Source organism: Engystomops pustulosus, chromosome 8 (assembly GCF_040894005.1).
Source record: "Engystomops pustulosus chromosome 8, aEngPut4.maternal, whole genome shotgun sequence".
Taxonomy (NCBI): domain Eukaryota; kingdom Metazoa; phylum Chordata; class Amphibia; order Anura; family Leptodactylidae; genus Engystomops; species Engystomops pustulosus.
The window spans coordinates 101,924,284-101,948,183 of NC_092418.1; the positions used below are offsets into that span (position 1 = coordinate 101,924,284).

Genomic DNA, 23,900 nt, shown 5'->3' on the forward strand with positions numbered 1-23,900 from the left:
CTATCTATCTATCTCCTATCTATCTATCTATCTATCTCCTATCTATCTATCTATCTCCTATCTATCTATCTATCTATCTGTAATTTGTGGTATATCGGGGAAACCACTCTGGATTTTAAAACCCGGATAAACCAGCACCGTTACACAATCAGGGCCGGTAGAAAAGACCTACCTGTCCCCAAACATTTCTATGAATGCAAACATAGAGAGGGACAACTCAGGTTTCGTCTCATTGACAGGATCCCGCCCCTGAGGAGAGGAGGGGATAGGACGAAACTGTTAAAAAGACGCGAATTGGAGTGGATTTTTAAACTCAATACACTTAAACCTAATGGACTTAATGTTGATTTTAAGACAAGTGGAATTTTCTGAAGTGATTGGTTTGCCTTGTTATGTTACTTACATTCTTGCGTTCCTCGGTATAGGATATGGTGTCTTTACCATATGATTCTAACCAAAATTTTTTCTCTTTTTTCCTAGATCATGATATTCACTGTCACATCACTGTACCTTCATCTTCACCGCATGTGGATCTCTCCTCTTGTCTCAACGACCTGTTTTCTTTTTGTTTAATTTTGTATATAATTAATAAAATGATCATAATCAAATATTTTTTATATATATTTTTTTCTGTGGCTTTTGGAATGGAGTAGCAGATCATACATTACAGTCCTTTTTTTATTTTCTAGGCATCACCCTCTGTGATGGGATGCGTTTATTCTCTATGGATCTTTTTGATCTATTGAAGTGAAGCTATACGCTTCTAGAATTCGGTACATTCCGACCTCTAGGGCTTACTCCATATTTTGTCCACTAGTGGGTGAGATCGCGCATCTTCTGGTGTGGAGATGGCTCCATTTCCATTACAGTATGGTGCAACTCCCATTAACTCACACGGATGGCAGTTCTCTGCAAGCCGTGGTATTATTACCCACATTACTTTGGGACAGTTTCTTTAAATAATATACACTCAGCCCAAAATTTTGGGGTCCGTTTGTTACCTCCGCTGTGCCGTACTTTGTATATCTTAGGGCACTATATACTTACCATGGACGTATTATACATCTTATTTCTCTCTCTGTACATGCCCATCCCAGGACTGTTATTGACATCTTGTTGTTATAGTTATCCCTTACTTACGATGGCGATCGTGGACACTTGCTGACGTTCCACGCATGCGCCGGTTTATAACTATTGAGATTAGATTCCCTCTTCCAATATGGCGCTGACATCAACTTTTTCTTGTTCGGCGCATGCGCGACATGCGCATATGATCTGCTCTCCACTGCACGTCACAGTCATGCGCAGTCGCATTGTTAGTACGCGACGAGCGCCTGTTTTGATTTCGGAGAGGAGACTCCCACACAGGTGAGATGGCACATTGTTTCTATTATTTTATAGAATCGTACAACACTTTTTCACATTATTATAATGATGTATGATCCCCATCAGTGTATTATTGTATTGATTGCTGTATAATCACTGTAACATGTATTGATTAAGCACAAACTAGTGCACAATGTTTGTTTACCATTTGTATGATGTCATCACACTGTGACTATATATACCTGTATGTAATTAGACACAAATTGCTTGACAAAGGCTGAACACAGCCGAAACGTTGCGGGAGGTGGAATAAACACCTAGTTTTTCACAAGTTTGGAGTGCTGCCGTTTTCTTTGACGTATATCTATTGGACTCTGACTGGTGAGAGTTAAGGATAGCACCCATTACCTACATTTCTCACGGGGACTGTGCTGCTGATTTTCCGAATTTTGTATCTATCTATCTATCTCATATCTATCTAATATCTATCTATCTCATATCTATCTAATATCTATCTATCTATCTATCTCATATCTATCTAATATCTATCTATCTATCTATCTATCTCATATCTATCTAATATCTATCTATCTCATATCTATCTAATATCTATCTATCTATCTATCTATCTATCTATCTATCTATCTCATATCTATCTATCTATCTATCTATCTATCTATCTATCTATCTATCTATCTCATATCTATCTTATATCTATCTATCCATCTATCCATCTATCTATCTCATATCTATCCATCTATCTATCTATCTATCTCACATATAACTATCTATCATAACTATCCACAGCAGCACTATGTCCCGTTTAGCCCCTATGAATGGGGGTGCAAAGCCTCCAGAGTCCAGGGTGAAATTCCAAACATGAAGTTGCACTCGAAGTCCAAAAATAGTGAAACTGGGTTTGAGTTTATTCCAAAACAGGCCAAGAGTTTATTCCACCCCCTCCCCGACCCGCTGGATAAAGACTTTTATTTTATGTGTTTCTAATTTCTCTGTGAAGAAAACAACAAGTCGGCAAAACTCGCTGACTCCAGTCGGTAGCCAAGTGTTAGGATTAGATAAATTGTGTGCTTGTCAGCAATAATAATAATAGCAAATATACATCATATAAAGTATGAAAGAGCTGATCAGTAACCTATCAAATGTATTAGACTATTGTATTAACCAATTACAAATTGGATTGATAATTAACCAATCAGAAGTGTTATTTTAATAGCCAATCATAAGCCATTATTTAAATGTATGACAACCAATCATGCTAATAGTTAAGACGTTACACCCTGCTTAAACACGTATCAATGAAAGGGTTTGACCCACAATTGGGAATTTTGCTGGGTTCTACACCTGCCTGTTGAGCTCCGTTATTCCTCCGTCACTATGTCATTCACCTGCAGGACATGACCAGGCAAGAAATCCCACTTATTACCCCTGACAGGGCACCTGTGATGTGAAAACCTCTTCAGGTGACTACCTCTTGTATCTGTTTTGATGCCTTCAGTCTGCATAGTCATGAAAATGCAGAAAACTCTTTGAATGAGAAGTTGTGTTTAAACTATTGGTCTGCATTGTACATGTTAAAGAGAGATCATTGTTTACTTCCAGTGGATACATTTGTTTTGGTCATGTGATCATGGGGTGGGGCAGATTTAGAAACAAAGTGGCTGCACTCCTGTGCTTGGGCTGTGTCCAGCTGAAGTGCATGGGAACAGGCTGCAATACCACATATGACCTATGGGCAGGGGTGGCAATGTTTCTGGAAGAAAATAACAATGTTTGTCTAATCCTAGACAGTCCCTTTAAATTCTGTCTCTATCTATTAGTTACCTTTAATCCCTGTGAGCCAGGAGTAGAGCGAGTGCGCCCGAGGCACGGAGTATAATCATCTCCCAGGAAAGGGATTTGTGAAGCATCTGCTTATTCCGCTTTGTTCTTCGCTCACGGCCTCTAAACACGGGATAATGCATTTAGTAAGGGGCCTGCTGAGACTTCTCCTTTAAGGCGCGCAGAACTTTCCCCCCTTCCTTCCATCTGGGACTGAACATTTGTGAAGACATAACAGAGTTTTCTACGGAGTAATCGCATCTCCCTGACACGTCCTGACACAATCTTGGCAGTGAGGTATCAGACGCTGACGGCAGCCGCACTCCTGCTACAAGGAGAAGGCGAGAAGTTTCTCTGTGTTTGGCGCCTGGTAGAGAACACGAAATCTAGTTACCGCGTAATGAAAGCGGTGGCGAGGAGCGGCTGACATGACAGCGCCTTACATTAGGCTCCGGTCGTCTCCGTGTTATTGAAACGCGTTTGTCTTTCCATTTCTGATTTGCCGAAATCCAGATTTGAAAGCGAATATCCCGCAGCAGAAACCCACAGGGGATTCAGTCATGAGAGATACCTTGACACTTCATGATTGGGAATGAATATCTCCCCTCCCCCATCCTCTATGTACACGTATTTATGTAGGGCATCCGAAAAAAGCATCCATCCTTATACAGCGCTGATACATTATACTGTAACGAAAAGTTACTGCTCCTGCAATATCACACAATGGCCTCGGATACCTAAGAGGCCAACCCTGTGATAGGCGGACCCCATCTCATCCAAGCTGAACATTGCGGGTCCGGGTTCCTAAAGCCAGACTTCAGACAGAAGTTTGGGTTTGGACTCATCACCCGCCATCAACACCTGCTCACCCGCCATCAACACCTGCTAATCGGTACCAGGACAGGCTGTTAATTCTTTACATCCCACCAGTAAAGCCGCAGTCACTGGGAAAAGTTGATCCTTGGAAAATGGCGACACTGTGATGGGGCATTTAAAGGGTAACACCTGCAAGGGTGTTTCCAGTAAGAACAAACATTTGGGTTTAATACCAGAACCTGAACTGCTCAGGTTTGGAATCAGCTGAACTTAGCCGAACCGGATCCTAAACAGGTCGGCTCATCCTACCTCCCAAGCCGTGCTCGTGCACTGTGATGGGCAGTGAGTTTCGGACTCTCGTGTCACCAGTTTGGATTTGACCTTATGGTTTTCATCCTTTAACCCCATAGAGAGATCAGGATTGTGATAAAGAGAAGCCTCCAAGTGCCAAACTTTTCATGTACGACCATGCGGGACACTGGAGCAGGGCAGAGGCAGGTTCAGGAATAGTTCTGGGCAGGAGTTGTGGGGTGAGGACTGAAGCCAAAGGCAAAATGGGGTAAGTATACAGGGTCAGCAGGTGCAGGAGACAACATCAGGTACATAGGAAACTGTCAGCAGGCAGGAACCAGTAAACCCTGACACACAGGAGCAGCCCGGGAACCTTATTGCTCAAGCACCTTGCTGTGTTCTCAGGTGCCTGAGACTTATCATGTGAACACATTGGGGGTCATTTACTAAGGGAACGATTCACGTTTTCCCGACGTGTTACCCGAATATTTCCGATTTGCACCGATTTTCCTGGAATTGCCCCGGGATTTTTGCGCACACGATCGGATTGTGGCGCATCAACGCCGGCATGCACGCGATGGAAATCGGGGGGGCGTTGCACTTACCTTCACTCAGCCTGGCTCGGTGTATTACAGTGCGTTCCACCTGGTGGACGGCGGAGGAACTACCTTAAAAAATCCCGGCCGGACCCGAATCCAGCGCAGAGAACGCGCCGCTGGATCGCGAATGGACCAGGTAAGTAAATCTGCCCCATTGTGCTGGTACTCTGGCCCTTTAAGAAGCTACAAGATCTGTAATAGTCACCCCATGGGATTAGGACAAAGGAACATAGGGAACCCAAATCAGCAGACAGATTGGGGAGATGCCACAGTTATTGAAGGTTTCAGACAATTTTTAGGCTGTTTTTCGACTGATCGAAAAAAAAGGGGGTGAGGCCACAGCAGAAAATAAATTATGGACCAGAAAATTCGGCAAACTAGAGTAAATAATGTAAGGTTCAAAGTACAAGTCACCCGTCTTATCCAGCGCTGGACTCACCATCGAGTATCAGACACGCAGATAGTCGGTCTAGTCATCCCCTGCACCCGACACATACATCCATCTCCCCCTAAGAGAGAGGACAAAGCAGAAGAGCACAGACCAGAGGGACATGAATGTAAAGCTTAAACCACAGTGAAGACTGACACAACATACAGCCAATATAATAGAGATGAGGAGCAGAAGAAGATCTTAGGAACCATAATGGGGTCACTATTGTTCCCCCCAATCAAATGAAATGTTTTAATATTTTTCTCCACATTGATGACATTTTTTTCTGAAATAAACACAATTCAGGTATTTACTGCTTTGGTTGCAGTTTCAGTATTTGCCTCATTGTACAAGCAACAAAATGTCTGCAAAATGCTGAGGCCATTGTAAGATAATGCAGGAGCCTAGCAATAACTTCCGTATATATGATACATATTCTTCCACATAGGGGGCAGTATTATAGTACATAGGGGGCAGTATTATAGTAGTTATATTCTTGTACATAGGAGGCAGTATTATAGTAGTTATATTCTTGTACATAGGAGGCAGTATTATAGTAGTTATATTCTTGTACATAGGGGGCAGTATTATAGTAGTTATATTCTTGTACATAGGGGGCAGTATTATAGTAGTTATATTCTTGTACATAGGAGGCAGTATTATAGTAGTTATATTCTTGTACATAGGTGGCAGTATTATAGTAGTTATATTCTTGTACATAGGGGGCAGTATTATAGTAGTTATATTCTTGTACATAGGTGGCAGTATTATAGTAGTTATATTCTTGTACATAGGGGGCAGTATTATAGTAGTTATATTCTTGTACATAGGGGGCAGTATTATAGTAGTTATATTCTTGTACATAGGGGGCAGTATTATAGTAGCTATATTCCTGTACATAGGGGGCAGTATTATAGTAGTTATATTCTTGTACATAGGGGGCAGTATTATAGTAGTTATATTCCTGTACATAGGGGGCAGTATTATAGTAGTTATGTTCTTGTACATAGAGGGCGGTATTATAGTAGTTATATTCTTGTACATAGGGGGCAGTATTATAGCAGTTATATTCTTGTACATAGAGGGCAGTATTATAGTAGTTATATTCTTGTACATAGGGGGCAGTATTATAGTAGTTATATTCTTGTACATAGGGGGCAGTATTATAGTAGTTATATTCTTGTACATAGGGGGCAGTATTATAGCAGTTATATTCTTGTACATAGGGGACAGTATTATAGTAGTTATATTCTTGTACATAGGGGACAGTATTATAGTAGTTATATTCTTGTACATAGGAGCAGTATTATAGTATTTATATTCCTGTACATAGGGGGAAGTATTATAGTAGTTATATTCTTGTACATAGGGGGCAGTATTATAGTAGGTATATTCCTGTACATAGGGGGCAGTATTATAGTAGTTATATTCTTGTACATAGGGGGCAGTAGTATAGTAGTTATATTCCTGTACATAGGGGGCAGTATTATAGTAGTTATATTCTTGTACATAGGGGGCAGTATTATAGTAGTTATATTCTTGTACATAGAGGGCAGCATTACAGTAGTTATATTCTTGTACATAGGGGGCAGTAGTATAGTAGTTATATTCTTGTACATAGGGGGCAGTATTATAGTAGTTATATTCTTGTACATAGAGGGCAGTATTATAGTAGTTATATTCTTGTACATAGGGGGCAGTAGTATAGTAGTTATATTCTTGTACATAGGAGGCAGTATAATAGTAGTTATATTCTTGTACATAGGGGGCAGTATTATAGTAGTTATATACTTGTACATAGGGTGCAGTATTATAGTAGTTATATTCCTGTACATAGGGGGCAGTATTAAAGTAGTTATATTCTTGTACATAGGAGGCAGTATTATAGTAGTTATATTCTTGTACATAGGGGGCAGTATTATAGTAGTTATATTCTTTTTACATAGGGGGCAGTATTATAGTAGTTATATTCCTGAACATAGGGGACAGTATTATAGTAGTTATATTCTTGTACATAGGGGACAGTATTATAACTGGATTATAACTACTATAATACTGCCCCCTATGTACAGGAATATAAATTCCTGTACATAGGGGGCAGTATTATAGTAGTTATATTCCTGTACATAGGGGGCAGTATTATAGTAGTTATATCCCTGTACATAGGAGGCAGTATTATAGTAGTTATATTCTTGTACATAGGGGACAGTATTATAACTGGATTATAACTACTATAATACTGCCCCCTATGTACAGGAATATAAATTCCTGTACATAGGGGGCAGTATTATAGTAGTTATATTCCTGTACATAGAGGGTAGTATTATAGTAGTTATATTCTTGTACATAGGAGGCAGTATTATAGTAGTTATATTCTTGTATATGGGGGCAGTATTATAGTAGTTATATTCTTGTACATAGGGGGCAGTATTATAGTAGTTATATCCCTGTACATAGGAGGCAGTATTATAGTAGTTATATCCCTGTACATAGGAGGCAGTATTATAGTAGTTATATTCTTGCACATAGGGGGAAGTATTATAGTAGTTATATTCTTGTACAAAGGGAGCAGTATTATAGTAGTTATATTTCTGTAAATAGGAGGCAATATTATAGTAGTTATATTCTTGTACATAGGGGGAAGTATTATAGTAGACATATTCTTATACATAGGGGGCAGAATTCTAGTAGTTATATTCTTGTACAAAGGGAGCAGTATTATAGTAGTTATATTCCTGTAAATAGGAGGCAGTATTATAGTAGTTATATTCTTGTACATAGGAGGCAGTATTATAGTAGTTATATTCTTGTACATAGGGGGCATTATTAAAGTAGTTATATTCTTGTACATAGGAGGCAGTATTATAGTAGTTATATTCTTGTACATAGGGGGCAGTATTATAGTAGTTATATTCTTTTTACATAGGGGGCAGTATTATAGTAGTTATATTCCTGAACATAGCGGACAGTATTATAGTAGTTATATTCTTGTACATAGGGGACAGTATTATAACTGTATTATAACTACTATAATACTGCCCCCCATGTACAGGAATATAAATTCCTGTACATAGGGGGCAGTATTATAGTAGTTATATTCCTGTACATAGGGGGCAGTATTATAGTAGTTATATTCTTGTACATAGGGGGCAGTATTATAGTAGTTATATCCCTGTACATACGGGCAGTATTATAGTAGTTATGTTCTTGTACATAGAGGGTAGTATTATAGTAGTTATATTCTTGTACATAGGAGGCAGTATTATAGTAGTTATATTCTTGTATATGGGGGCAGTATTATAGTAGTTATATTCTTGTACATAGGGGGCAGTATTATAGTAGTTATATTCTTGTACATAGGGGGCAGTAATATAGTAGTTATATTCTTGTACATAGGGGGCAGTATTATAGTAGTTATATTCTTGTACTTAGAGGGCAGTATTATAGTAGTTATATTCCTGTACATAGGGGGGCAGTATTATAGTAGTTATATTCTTGTACATAGGGGGCAGTATTATAGTAGTTATATTCTTGTACATAGGGGGCAGTATTATAGTAGTTATATTCTTGTACATAGGGGGCAGTATTATAGTAGTTATATTCCTGTACATAGGGGGCAGTATTATAGTAGTTATATTCCTGTACATAGGGGGCAGTATTATAGAAGTTATATCCGTGTACATAGAGGGCAGTATTATAGTAGTTATATCTTTGTATGTAAGGAGCAGCTAATATTAGTAGTATATTTTGTACTGTGTATATGGACAATGTTGTGTGTATGTTTTTATTTGCAGAAAACTATCCAGATAAATCTTCTCTTCCCTTTATGTTCTTGGTTGCTCTTGTACAGTGCAGTGTACAGCAGGGGGGAAGGGGGGGGGGGGCGCACTTATAGCAGAATAAATTTCCGTTCCATGTGTGAAGATAAACTTAGATCTATTCTGCATTCTAAACCAGAAAATCATTGTTAAATAATTGCTCTTTAGCTTTAAACCTGCTGAGAATTCTAACTGCGCAGTCAACATGTCGGGGACCACACAGCGCTTCATTTTCATGTTACTTTTGACCTTCTCTGAAAAGAATCAAGATAAGGAAATCTTTCCACAGCTTCTTCACGTCTGATCTTCAGGGAGGTGGATTCCACCAAACCATCTTAAGTCCTTCAACCTGATGACTCCATTATAAGTCAAGAAAAGGGACTAATTCCTCCAAAAATACATTGATATCACAACATGAATTGTCAGATAATTATTTGTCTAATCTGTATTTTGTATCACTAACTGGAAAGGTACTGTATTTATTTTGAACCTCACATAAAAAAGAATCCTGCACAAAGGAGGCAGTATTATAGCAGTTATATTCCTGTACACAGGGGCAGTATTATAGTAGTTATATTCTTGTACATAGGGGGCAGTATTATAGCAGTTATATTCCTGTACACAGGGGCAGTATTATAGTAGTTATATTCTTGTACATAGGGGGCAGTATTATAGTAGTTATATTCTTATACATAGGGGGCAGTATTATAGTAGTTATATTCTTGTACATAGGGGGCAGTATTATAGTAGTTATATTCTTGTACATAAGGGGCAGTATTATAGTAGTTATATTCCTGTACATAGGGAGCAGTATTATAGTAGTTATATTCTTGTACATAGGGGGCAGTATTATAGCAGTTATATCCTTGTACATAGGGGGCAGTATTATAGTAGTTATATTCTTGTATATAGGGGGCAGTATTATAGTAGTTATATTCTTGTACATATGGGGCAATATTATAGTAGTTATATTCTTGTACATAGGGGGCAGTATTATAGTAGTTATATTCTTGTACATAGGGGGCAGTATTATAGTAGTTATATTCCTGTACATAGGGGGCAATATTATAGTAGTTATATTCTTGTACATAGGGGGAAGTATTATAGTAGTTATATTCTTGTACATAGGGGGAAGTATTATAGTAGTTATATTCCTGTACATAGGGGGGCAGTATTATAGTAGTTATATTCTTGTACATAGGGGGCAGTATTATAGTAGTTATATTCTTGTACATAGGGGGCAGTATTATAGTAGTTATATTCTTGTAGATAGGGGGCAGTATTATAGTAGTTATATTCTTGTACATAGGGGGCAGTATAATAGTAGTTATATTCCTGTACATAGGGAGCAGTATTATAGTAGTTATATTCTTGTGCATAGGGGGCAGTATTATAGTAGTTATATTCTTGTACATAGGGGGCAGTATTATAGTAGTTATATTCTTGTACATAGGGGGCAGTATAATAGTAGTTATATTCCTGTACATAGGGAGCAGTATTATAGTAGTTATATTCTTGTGCATAGGGGGCAGTATTATAGTAGTTATATTCTTGTACATAGGGGGCAGTATTATAGTACATATGTGCAAGCAGTTTGCAGAATGTGCACAGTCCGACAGACAGCTGACACAGGGTCCTCAGTAAATGTTTCCATGTATCCTTGGAAGTTCTATTGATTATGATTTATGATGTGCCACATACTGAGATCTCCCAGCCATATGACACATGATTTCTGTGCATTGTAGATAACACCATCTCCTCTGATCTCTCTTTTCAGAACTTGCATTCCCCTTCCACTGATGTTTGTGTTTTGTTCCCCTCCTAACCAAGTGTTAAGTTAATTGTGTTAAAGTATTTTTAGCCATTAATTAGCTGTAAATATTATATCTGAACATGTGTTAGCAACACTTTCTTTACTGCAAGCTGTCATCTGCATATGGAGGACTATCTGCAGATCCTATATCCACAGTCTTTGATGTATGACTGTAGCAGAGCGACACTGCCAGCCAAAATCACAAAAACCCTACAACAGCAAGCACCGCTCATCACAGGTCAAGCCAAAGGAACCATGCTCTGGAATTTCTGTGACCACCATCATCTGGAAGTATCACATTGGGTCACATTTACGTATAGCGGTGCAGAGTACTATATGTAGTTACCTGTGTAGTGTGCAGGGGGCGCCAGATTCAGGATTTCTGTCCCACGTTCTTCATGAATCTGGTTCCCCCTGCACTGCTCTAACAGAGGGCATTACTTTTTTTGGTGCACCTTTAACATGGGGCGTGTGGCTCATTTATGTCAGACTTCTCTGGTTTCTCACAAAGGATCATAGGAAATCATAGTACAATGGGACAGTTCTATTTTGTCTTCTATACCCAGGGACAGTCCTATCTCAGCACTCTCACACTGCTCCCTCTCCCTTCTATACCCACGGACAGTCTCTTTTCAGCACTCTCACCCTGCTCCATCTCTCTACTATAACCAGCGACAGTCTCCTCTAAGCACTCACACACTGCTTCATCTTTCTTCTATACCCAGGGACAGTCTCTTCTCAGCACTCTCACTCTGCTCCCTCTCTCTTCTATACCCAGGGACAGTCTCCTCTCAGCATTCTCACTCTGCTCCCTCTCTCTTCTATACCCAGGGACAGTCTCTTCTCAGCACTCTCACACTGCTCCCTCTCTCTTTTCTACCCACGGACAGTCTCTTCTCAGCACTCTCGAACTGCTCCCTCTCTCTTCTATTCCCAGGGACAGTCTCTTCTCAGCACTGTCACACTGCTCTCTCTCTCTCTCTTCTATACCCACGGTCAGTCTCTTCTCAGCATGTTCACACTGCTCCATCTCTCTACTATAACCAGCGACAGTCTCCTCTAAGCACTCACACACTGCTTCATCTTTCTTCTATACCCAGGGACAGTCTCTTCTCAGCACTCTCACTCTGCTCCCTCTCTCTTCTATACCCAGGGACAGTCTCCTCTCAGCATTCTCACTCTGCTCCCTCTCTCTTCTATACCCAGGGACAGTCTCTTCTCAGCACTCTCACACTGCTCCCTCTCTCTTTTCTACCCACGGACAGTCTCTTCTCAGCACTCTCGAACTGCTCCCTCTCTCTTCTATTCCCAGGGACAGTCTCTTCTCAGCACTGTCACACTGCTCTCTCTCTCTCTCTTCTATACCCACGGACAGTCTCTTCTCAGCATGCTCACACTGCTAACTCTCACTTCTATACCCAGGGACAGTCTCCTTTCAGCACTTTCACACTGCTCTCTCTCCTCTATACCCAGGGACAGTGTCCTCTCAGCACTTCACACTGCTCCCTCTCTCCTCTATACCCAGGGACAGTCTCCTCTCAGCACTCTCAGACTGCTCTCTCTCAATTTCTACATTTGACCTTTTGATCACCATATATCGGGGGGTCAATGAAGAATCAAAAAAGTTTATATGTTTTGGGGTCTAGATATCAATGTTCCTTAGCGATGTTGTACTGGGCTCTCTGGATGCGTTAGCGGATTTCCATTGTCACGAAGCCTTTGCTGTCAGTGTCCTCCCTGTGTTGTATGTATCTGTATATGAGGAGGCAGTAGTAGAATAATCTATAATCTGATAGATCTATACAGATTCCTTAGAAGTCCATCAGTCTCAGTTATGAGTCACAGATTCTTCTGGAATAATGTTTCGGCTTATGGTAACCTAAATACCTCCCCCAAATCCACAGGACATCATCTGTGCAGATATGATCATCTGAGAGAGAAATTATCCAGGAATGAGAATTCAGCCTCACAGAAGATATCAGTAGAGCAGCTGACGGACTCCGAAAAGGATGGACGAGGCTAATCCTTCTACCTCCTGTATTACTCATTCAGTCTCATCCAATACCTTCCCCGAGACCAGAGTCCGGAACCGACGTGCTCATTCATCCTGATCCGAGAAGCCTGGGGTTAGATTTATGGCGTCACTACGCAGCAGTCATGTTCACTTCATTATTTTCTGGACTTCAACTACAGCAACAATGTGTGTCAGAATTCAGTGGTGCAGCTAGCGGAGTCCGGAGGTTCTGGTTACTCCCAGGTGTCAGATGGGAGCAGCGGTGCCATAGATAGAACATGATGGTTTGTAGGTAAAGACATTGGGGCACATTTAGTTACCCGTCCGGAGAAGTTCATAGAAAGTGCATTGTCCGTGTATAATGCCCTGTGACGCGTCACTAAGATCGTGCGCCCGATATCCTACATGTGTCGCTTCCCCGCTCAGGTAAGTCGGAGTTCACCTTCTTCTTCCTGGTGCATCTAAGTGCATTGTCTTGCGACACAAATTGAAAGTTAAATCCTGCGTGTATTCCAAATCAGTCAGATCATCCGACGGCCCACCAACCGATTTCTGTCTCATGGCAGCAGCGCAGCTGCACCCAAGTTCGATCGCATGTGACACTATCCCCTGCTAAATACCTGTCCCAGCGGCAAAATCCTGAATACCATGAACAGTCCAATGAAAGTGCAATCCTCGACCGTTAGTAAATAAGCCCCAATGGTTTGCTTTGGGGTCCATTCAAATTTGATGTAGAGAAAAATGTAAAAATGTTGACTTCCTACAGCCACCTCTAGAGGGAGCATCAACATAGATAGCTGAGCACCACTAGAGCGAGCTAACAAGCACCAATAGGGAGGATCTGTGGAGTACAACTTTGGAATGCTCAGGGAAACAACTAGGGGGAGCTGTGGAGCAATACTAAGGTAGGCTGAAAAGAAACATTATAATGAACTGAAAAGCACCACTGGGATGGGGGGAGATGAGGAGCACCACTAGGATGGGGGAGATGAGGAGCAAAGGATCACCACTGTGGGGGTTGAGGTGCTGAGGAGCACCCAAAGGGAGAGCTGAGAAGCACCACTAGAGAAAGCTGAGGAGCACCAGTAGGGAGAACTGAGGAGCACCAGTAGGGAGAGCCAAGGAGCACCAGTAGGGAGAGCCAAGGAGCACCAGAAGGGAGAGCCGAGGAGCACCAGTAGGGAGAGCTGAGGAGCACCAGTAGGGAGAACTGAGGAGCACCAGTAGGGAGAGCTGAGGAGCACCAGTAGAGAAAGCTGAGGAGCACCAGTAGGGAGAACTGGGGAGCACCAGTAGGGAGAGCCAAGGAGCACCAGAAGGGAGAGCTGAGGAGCACCAGTAGGGAGAGCTGAGGAGCACCAGTAGGGAGAACTGAGGAGCACCAGTAGGGAGAGCTGAGGAGCACCAATAGGGAGGGCTGAGGAGCACCAGTAGAGAGAGCTAAAGAGCACCAGTAGGGAGAGCTGAGGAGCACCAGTAGAGAGAGCTAAAGAGCACCAGAAGGGAGAGCTCAGGGGCACCAGTAGGGAGAGCTGAGGAGCACCAGTAGGGAGAACTGAGGAGCACCAGTAGGGAGAGATGTGGAGAACCACTAGGAAGAGATAAGAGCATCACTAGAGGAACAGAGGAACATCACTAGAGAAAGTGGAGGAGCACCATTAGGGAACCCTGGGAAGCAAAACCATAGAGAGCTGTGGGGTCCGGTTCCTTACTGTTAGATTAATCAATTTATAGAGTAAGATCTAGTTAGTTACTCCAACTATTATGAATTTGTGGAAAAAGCTGCTCACATCAATTACAGTTTAATTAATGCTTGAATTTAAAAAAGAAAGTTTAATCAATAGAAGTCAATAGGCTTAAGACGTCATCTGCCATCTCTAATTTAAACATTATTGCCATATATTTTTTAACAATATCATGTAACTCCTCCTAGTGGTGGTGTGTAATCTGTATGTAGTGAGCTCCCCCTAGTGGTGGTGTATAATCTGTATGTAGTGAGCTCCCCCTAGTGGTGGTGTATAATCTGTATGTAGTGAGCTCCCTCTAGTGGTGGTATATAATCTGTATGTAGTGATCTCCCCCTAGTGGTGGTGTATAACCTGTATGTAGTGAGCTCCCCCTAGTGGTGATGTATAATCTGTATGTAGTGATCTCCTCCTAGTGGTGGTGTATATAATCAGTATGTAGTGATCTCCCCCTAGTGGTGGTGTATAATCTGTAGGTAGTGAGCTCCTCCTAGTGGTGGTGTATAATCTGTATGTAGTGATCTCCCCCTAGTGGTGGTGTATAATCTGTATGTAGTGATCTCCCCCTAGTGGTGGTGTATAATCTGTATGTAGTGATCTCCCCCTAGTGGTGGTGTATAATCTGTATGTAGTGATCACCTCCTAGTGGTGGTGTATAATCTGTATGTAGTGAGCTCCCCCTAGTGGTGGTGTATAATCTGTATGTAGTGATCTCCCCCTAGTGGTGGTGTATAATCTGTATGTAGTGATCACCTCCTAGTGGTGGTGTATAATCTATATGTAGTGAGCACCCCCTAGTGGTGGTGTATAATCTGTATGTAGTGATCTCCCCCTAGTGGTGGTGTATAATATGTATGTAGTTAGCTCCCCCTAGTGGTGATGTATAATCTGTATGTAGTGATCTCCCCCTAGTGGTGGTGTATAATCTGTATGTAGTGACCTCCCCCTAGTGGTGGTGTATAATATGTATATAGTGATCTCCACCTAGTGGTGGTGTATAATCTGTATGTAGTGAGCTCCCCCTAGTGGTGGTGTATAATCTGTATGTAATGATCTCCCCCTAGTGGTGGTGTATAATGTGCATGTAGTGAGCTCCCCCTAGTGGTGGTGTATAATCTGTATGTAGTGATCTCCCCCTAGTGGTGGTGTATAATCTGTATGTAGTGATCTCCTCCTAGTGGTGGTGTATAATCTGTATGTAGTGATCACCACCTAGTGGTGGTGTATAATCTGTATGTAGTGAGCTCCCCCTAGTGGTGGTGTATAATCTGTATGTAGTGATCTCCCCCTAGTGGTGGTGTATAATCTGTATGTAGTGAGCTCCCCCTAGTGGTGGTGTATAATCTGTATGTGGTGAGCTCCCCCTAGTGGTGGTGTATAATCTGTATGTAGTGATCTCCTCCTAGTGGCGGTGTATAATCTGTATGTAGTGAGCTCCCTCTAGTGGTGGTGTATAATATGTATGTAGTGAGCTCCCTCTAGTGGTGGTGTATAATCTGTATGTAGTGATCACCACCTAGTGGTGGTGTATAATCTGTATGTAGTGATCTCCTCCTAGTGGGGGTGTATAATCTGTATGTAGTGATCTCCCCCTAGTGGTGGTGTATAATCTGTATGTAGGGAGCTCCCCCTAGTGGTGGTGTATAATCTGTATATAGTGATCTCCCCTTAGTGGTGGTGTATAATCTGTATGTAGTGATCTCCCCCTAGTGGTGGTGTATAATCTGTATGTAGTGAGCTCCCCCTAGTGGTGGTGTATAATCTGTATGTAGTGATCTCCCCCTAGTGGTGGTGTATAATCTGTAGGTAGTGAGCTCCTCCTAGTGGTGGTGTATAATCTGTATGTAGTGATCTCCCCCTAGTGGTGGTGTATAATCTGTATGTAGTGATCTCCCCCTAGTGGTGGTGTATAATCTGTATGTAGTGATCTCCCCCTAGTGGTGGTGTATAATCTGTATGTAGTGATCACCTCCTAGTGGTGGTGTATAATCTATATGTAGTGAGCTCCCCCTAGTGGTGGTGTATAATCTGTATGTAGTGATCTCCCCCTAGTGGTGGTGTATAATCTGTATGTAGTGATCACCTCCTAGTGGTGGTGTATAATCTATATGTAGTGAGCACCCCCTAGTGGTGGTGTATAATCTGTATGTAGTGATCTCCCCCTAGTGGTGGTGTATAATCTGTATGTAGTCATCTCCTCCTAGTGGTGATGTATAATCTGTATGTAGTGATCTCCCCCTAGTGGTGGTGTATAATCTGTATGTAGTGACCTCCCCCTAGTGGTGGTGTATAATATGTATATAGTGATCTCCACCTAGTGGTGGTGTATAATCTGTATGTAGTGAGCTCCCCCTAGTGGTGGTGTATAATCTGTATGTAATGATCTCCCCCTAGTGGTGGTGTATAATGTGCATGTAGTGAGCTCCCCCTAGTGGTGGTGTATAATCTGTATGTAGTGATCTCCCCCTAGTGGTGGTGTATAATCTGTATGTAGTGATCTCCTCCTAGTGGTGGTGTATAATCTGTATGTAGTGATCACCACCTAGTGGTGGTGTATAATCTGTATGTAGTGAGCTCCCCCTAGTGGTGGTGTATAATCTGTATGTAGTGATCTCCCCCTAGTGGTGGTGTATAATCTGTATGTAGTGAGCTCCCCCTAGTGGTGGTGTATAATCTGTATGTGGTGAGCTCCCCCTAGTGGTGGTGTATAATCTGTATGTAGTGATCTCCTCCTAGTGGCGGTGTATAATCTGTATGTAGTGAGCTCCCTCTAGTGGTGGTGTATAATATGTATGTAGTGAGCTCCCTCTAGTGGTGGTGTATAATCTGTATGTAGTGATCACCACCTAGTGGTGGTGTATAATCTGTATGTAGTGATCTCCTCCTAGTGGGGGTGTATAATCTGTATGTAGTGATCTCCCCCTAGTGGTGGTGTATAATCTGTATGTAGGGAGCTCCCCCTAGTGGTGGTGTATAATCTGTATATAGTGATCTCCCCTTAGTGGTGGTGTATAATCTGTATGTAGTGATCTCCCCCTAGTGGTGGTGTATAATCTGTATGTAGTGAGCTCCCCCTAGTGGTGGTGTATAATCTGTATGTAGTGAGCTCCTCCTAGTGGTGGTGTATAATCTGTATGTAGTGATCTCCCCCTAGTGGGGATGTATAATCTGTATGTAGTGATCTCCCCCTAGTGGTGGTGTATAATCTGTATGTAGTGATCTCCCCCTAGTGGTGGTGTATAATCTGTATGTATTGAGCTCCCCCTAGTGGTGGTGTATAATCTGTATGTAGTGAGCTTCCCCTAGTGGTGGTGTATAATCTGTATGTAGTGATCTCCCCCTAGTGGTGGTGTATAATCTGTATGTCGTGAGCTCCCCCTAGTGGTGGTGTATAATCTGTATGTAGTGATCTCCCCCTAGTGGTGGTGCATAATCTGTATGTAGTGATCTCCCCCTAGTGGTGGTGCATAATCTGTATGTAGTGATCTCCCCCTAGTGGTGGTGTATAATCTGTATGTAGTGATCTCCCCCTAGTGGTGGTGTATAATCTGTATGTAGTGATCTCCCCCTAGTGGTGGTGTATAATCTGTATATAGTGAGCTCCCCCTAGTGGTGGTGTATAATCTGTATGTAGTGATCTCCTCCTAGTGGTAGTGTATAATCTGTATGTAGTGAGGTCCCCCTAGTGGTGGTGTATAATCTGTATGTAGTGAGGTCCCCCTAGTATTGGTGTATAATCTGTATGTTGTGAGCTCCTCCTAGTGGTGGTGTATAATCTGTATGTCGTGAGCTCCCTCTAGTGGTGGTGTATAATCTGTATGTAGTGATCACCACCTAGTGGTGGTGTATAATCTGTATGTAGTGATCTCCTCCTAGTGGGGGTGTATAATCTGTATGTAGTGATCTCCCCCTAGTGGTGGTGTATAATCTGTATGTAGGGAGCTCCCCCTAGTGGTGGTGTATAATATGTATGTAGTGAGCTCCCTCTAGTGGTGGTGTATAATCTGTATGTAGTGATCACCACCTAGTGGTGGTGTATAATCTGTATGTAGTGATCTCCTCCTAGTGGGGGTGTATAATCTGTATGTAGTGATCTCCCCCTAGTGGTGGTGTATAATCTGTATGTAGGGAGCTCCCCCTAGTGGTGGTGTATAATCTGTATATAGTGATCTCCCCTTAGTGGTGGTGTATAATCTGTATGTAGTGATCTCCCCCTAGTGGTGGTGTATAATCTGTATGTAGTGAGCTCCCCCTAGTGGTGGTGTATAATCTGTATGTAGTGAGCTCCTCCTAGTGGTGGTGTATAATCTGTATGTAGTGATCTCCCCCTAGTGGGGATGTATAATCTGTATGTAGTGATCTCCCCCTAGTGGTGGTGTATAATCTGTATGTAGTGATCTCCCCCTAGTGGTGGTGTATAATCTGTATGTATTGAGCTCCCCCTAGTGGTGGTGTATAATCTGTATGTAGTGAGCTTCCCCTAGTGGTGGTGTATAATCTGTATGTAGTGATCTCCCCCTAGTGGTGGTGTATAATCTGTATGTCGTGAGCTCCCCCTAGTGGTGGTGTATAATCTGTATGTAGTGATCTCCCCCTAGTGGTGGTGCATAATCTGTATGTAGTGATCTCCCCCTAGTGGTGGTGCATAATCTGTATGTAGTGATCTCCCCCTAGTGGTGGTGTATAATCTGTATGTAGTGATCTCCCCCTAGTGGTGGTGTATAATCTGTATGTAGTGATCTCCCCCTAGTGGTGGTGTATAATCTGTATATAGTGAGCTCCCCCTAGTGGTGGTGTATAATCTGTATGTAGTGATCTCCTCCTAGTGGTAGTGTATAATCTGTATGTAGTGAGGTCCCCCTAGTGGTGGTGTATAATCTGTATGTAGTGAGGTCCCCCTAGTATTGGTGTATAATCTGTATGTTGTGAGCTCCTCCTAGTGGTGGTGTATAATCTGTATGTCGTGAGCTCCCTCTAGTGGTGTCAGAGAGTTATTACTGTGTTATCTGCTGTGTTACATAGGACTGCAGGTAACATCTATACTTAGCAATTACTATGTATGTAATCACTCGGATCCTGATGTCACACAATGAGAGGTCCGGGGAACCTCTTACACCAGGGAAGTGCAGGACCTGACGCTCCGTTCTCCTTACACTACAGCCGCAGATCCTCCCTGGACCCTGCACATCTCCTGAGCTCAGAGACAGCAGAGACGTCCCGGCCCCAGTCACAGGAATCCGAGAAATATCTGCTGCCAAATCATTCATCCTACATGGAATAATGTCAGGAATTTTATTATCCTCCTACAATGGATTTGTCCATCTGGAAGAAACACCCGGAAAATATCAACTCATGAGGCTCAGAATTATCCTCTACACATCCCAGTATTTAGGAGGTAACAGAGAAATAGTCCCGGAGGATATATATACAGTATCTAATGTACACAAGCAAAACCACTTATACCTCAAACACTGCCCATAAAGTCATGCATATACATGCACACATATATACCACACTTATACATGCATTATATATACTGTCTATACACACATATATAGGCAGACATATACCGCACTCTACAGACATATATACTCTCCATACACACACTCTTTTATATAGCAGTGTTTATGTATAGATCATATACATATATAGGTGTATAGGTAGCTATTTACTGTCCATACTCACACACACACACACATATATATATATATATATATATATATATATATATATATATATATATGTGTGTATAGGTATCTATAGACTGCTCATATGCACAGATATATAAGTGTTTATGTACCTATAGAGTGGCCATACACACCACACACACACATATATAGGCGTATATGTACCCATAGACTGCGCATATATATATATATATATATATATATATATATATATATATACACACACACACATATATATATATATATATATATATATATATATATATATATATATGTGTGTGTGTGTGTAGGTGGTATGTACCTATATACTCACAACACACACACACATATATATATATATATATATATATATATATATATATATATATATATATATCTGCAGCCATATACTACACCCTACATACATATATCCTGTTACTATCAGATCTCTTGATCCCCTCCAGGTTTGTGGGTTCGGCGTGATCCCCCTTTACAATGTGGCTGATCATTAGGCAGTGTTATTGTTTCCCTTTTTGTCGGATTCTTCTCTCTCCTCTGGTTATGAGATAAAAGCTTCTCCTCTTTTCCCTCTTGTGCTGTTGATACTTTATCCAATGTGTAATCTCTTCTCTGTGTTTTCCTTGCGGTTTGGAGGATTTTTACAGGATGTTACAGAAGAGCAACACTGACCTCTAGTGTTCAGCCCGAGGTACAGCACCAGGGGGTCCAATCCCTTATACAAGGCGCAGAATGACCCAACTTGTCCATTTCATGTGCTGATCCTTGAGCTCCAGCAGATTGCACCCCTTGTATCTGCTCATTGCCCCCCATGATGTCTCCTTAGTGCAGGAGGAGGGAGTTTAGTGCAGGGTTTGCAGATTTGAGCACTTGGTGATGTGACTACTAGTAAACATTACACCACGATTATGTCTAGTCATGCCTATAGACCTGTCTCATTATTCTGCTGCAGCCTGCTTCTATGAATCTGTCCTAAAGCCAGAGAACATCGCATCTCCATGAACCCACAAGACCTGTCAGGAAGCATTTGGACGCATTTGTGTTCTGCCTCCAGAATGACAAACACTCTCCCTATGGCTCAGACTGCAGCAGCAATGGCTGGGAGACTGATGGCAACTAGAGGAGATGGTAAACTTTGAGGAGTTACGCACAGTGTGTTCATACAGGGTGTCACTGAGTAACACATCAGTCCTCCTCATGTTATATTCACGAGCACATCCATGAGACCACATACAGGGGAGCAGCTCAGGCTCTGGAGGGGCAATACAAGCTCCAGAAATCTGCAAATTGTCTGCCACAATTGTACATCAGACAGGCAGAGGCTGGTTGTGTGTGGGCTGCCCTGGACTCCTCTGGAAGCATATTATGAATCAGAGCTCCAGTAAATGCCTCCACCTCAATGCCAGGCAGCTCCTGTTGGTTGTACACAGCTCCTGCCTGTCATTCCTTTACCATACAGCCTTGCAAGCAACTAACTTTCCCCCCAATTCTTGCAGGCAGCCCCCATTGCGCAGGTGACTCCGGTTACTTACAGTTTGCAGCTGTTGATCGCCGATGGCAGAGAGCAGGCAGCAGGCACAGCAAAGCCCAAACCACTTTTGCATCCGAATCCATGATATGGGTTGTAAATGAATAGAGTTTGTATGTATTATCCCCAGATCTGTGTGTGTGGCGGCTGCTCAGACAAGCCCAGGAATCTTAGCAGCATCCAGATCCTCCAACCTGAGCTGCAGACATCCCCTTGCACAGACTCCTTCAAGACAGACACATCCACAGGCTGAGACGTGCAGGTTACTGAGCTGGAGGAAGAATCAGCACCAGAGATGGTGGACAGCTCCTTATAGGCAAACACTGAGCTCTCCACCCACTGGATCCCAGGCTACACCCACTGGCTCCCAGAGCAGGCAGACACTCCAGCTTTCCCTGTGCAGTAGTGATTGTGGATGAGCCTGTGCTGCAGTCCTCTCCATGTATGTGCGGATCCTCCGGAGCCCAGGACTGGCAGGACAGCCCAATCTCTAGCGGATACAATGTTGCAGAGAGGATTCTGTTTGTTTACACTTGTATAATTTTGTTTGTTTTGTGATGTATCAGATTTGGAATGTTGATATCTTTGTGTTTACAAATAATTCTTTGATAAATGTGACTCACGATTCGCTTTTCTGGTGATAATTGTTGTGGCTGATGACAATGACTGGTGACAATTGTGACAATGTGCAGTGGAATGGAAGGGTCACACTCCAGTGACAGCTGTGGAAATGTATAGGGCCGGCGGATTTGGATTTTACAAGGACATTATTTTTTTCCATCCACTATCATCCTCACAATTGGAGCAGCTGCCATTGTTTGCAGACAATCTCCCCGTAAACTGGACGCATTCGCATACAATGGGCTTGTCAAGGATAACTACTCCATGGAGCACAATCTCTGTGACTTACTTCTTGCAGCGGATATTACTCCGCTGGATACATCGCAGATAGTTTCAAAGGTCAATTTGCAGCAAAGTCTTAAGTGTGAAGCTGCCTCATTGATCATTAAGTATGTGATTCCAGAATAGCGAATCCCTAATGCGATCTTAATGTGCAAAGCAAAGAGGTTCTCCCGCATCAAATATTCAAATCAAGCACTGCCTCCCAGTCAAATGTGTAATCTTCAAAGAAATATGGATTGTGTAGGGCTCTGCCATTACAATCCTGCATATGCAAGGGCTTTGTGCTCTTCTTCCCTTGTATCAGTGAAATACACACAGTCTACAGATCCCTGACACATAGCAATGCATTAGAGCTTAATTTATGGTGAATTCCTATAGTAGATGCTTAGGTATGGAGTAACATGTAAGATACAATTAGAATGTCTTTACATCTGTATTGAAGGTCCTGTTAGGCACCTCTGCCTATATTATGTATATAATGTAAGACTCCCAGAAGCCCAACAAAACCATTTACCATCAATGCAATCCCTATTTGTCTATTATTCTGGGATCCAGAAATGACATTAATTATTATGATCTCTTCCTATAACTTATTTCCTCCCCGGTTCTGCTTCTTCAGATTGGGTGCTGTGTATAAGCTCTGGAAGGCAGCGGGTGTAATACACCATTAGGTGCTGCTGTATGCAATGACTAAATAGTTAGAAACTGGATAATAAAGAAATTAAAAATGACATAGTATAAAGGGAGGAGCCTTGAGATGGGGCGGAGCTTGTCCTTTATGCTCCACGACTTCCTATACTCTCCCTGTAATGTAGGGTATCCTGCGCTCCGGCTGTCCAAGAACATTCCCACAATCATGTAACCCTGGTATAGATGGGCTCTGGGATATTCTCATGTCTCTCCTGTGAACATACTGATTGATCCAAGGACAGACTGACCCCCCTAAAGTAAGAGTTCCCTAAATGTACCCAATGACCACCAATGACCAACCCAAGCTAAAGTCCACTAGCATCTGTTTCCTAGGTGTTGATGGAGGGTGGTGCCCCAGGTATTTGCTGGCCTCAATGACCTTCAGCCGGATACTGAAAATCGCA

At 42.2% G+C, this 23,900-nt stretch overlaps 1 protein-coding gene across 1 annotated transcript in view; it reads right to left on the reverse strand.

Moving 5' to 3' along the window:
* The window catches only part of CNTNAP5 (contactin associated protein family member 5), a 322,294-nt gene extending 300,083 nt beyond the window's left edge, over positions 1-22,211 (reverse strand). Inside the window, exon 1 of the mRNA XM_072122032.1 lies at positions 21,908-22,211. Within this exon, the coding sequence (XP_071978133.1) occupies positions 21,908-21,989 (82 nt within the window). The 5' untranslated portion in view covers positions 21,990-22,211. The remainder of the gene's footprint in view (positions 1-21,907) is intronic.
* Positions 22,212-23,900: the final 1,689 nt, after the last annotated feature.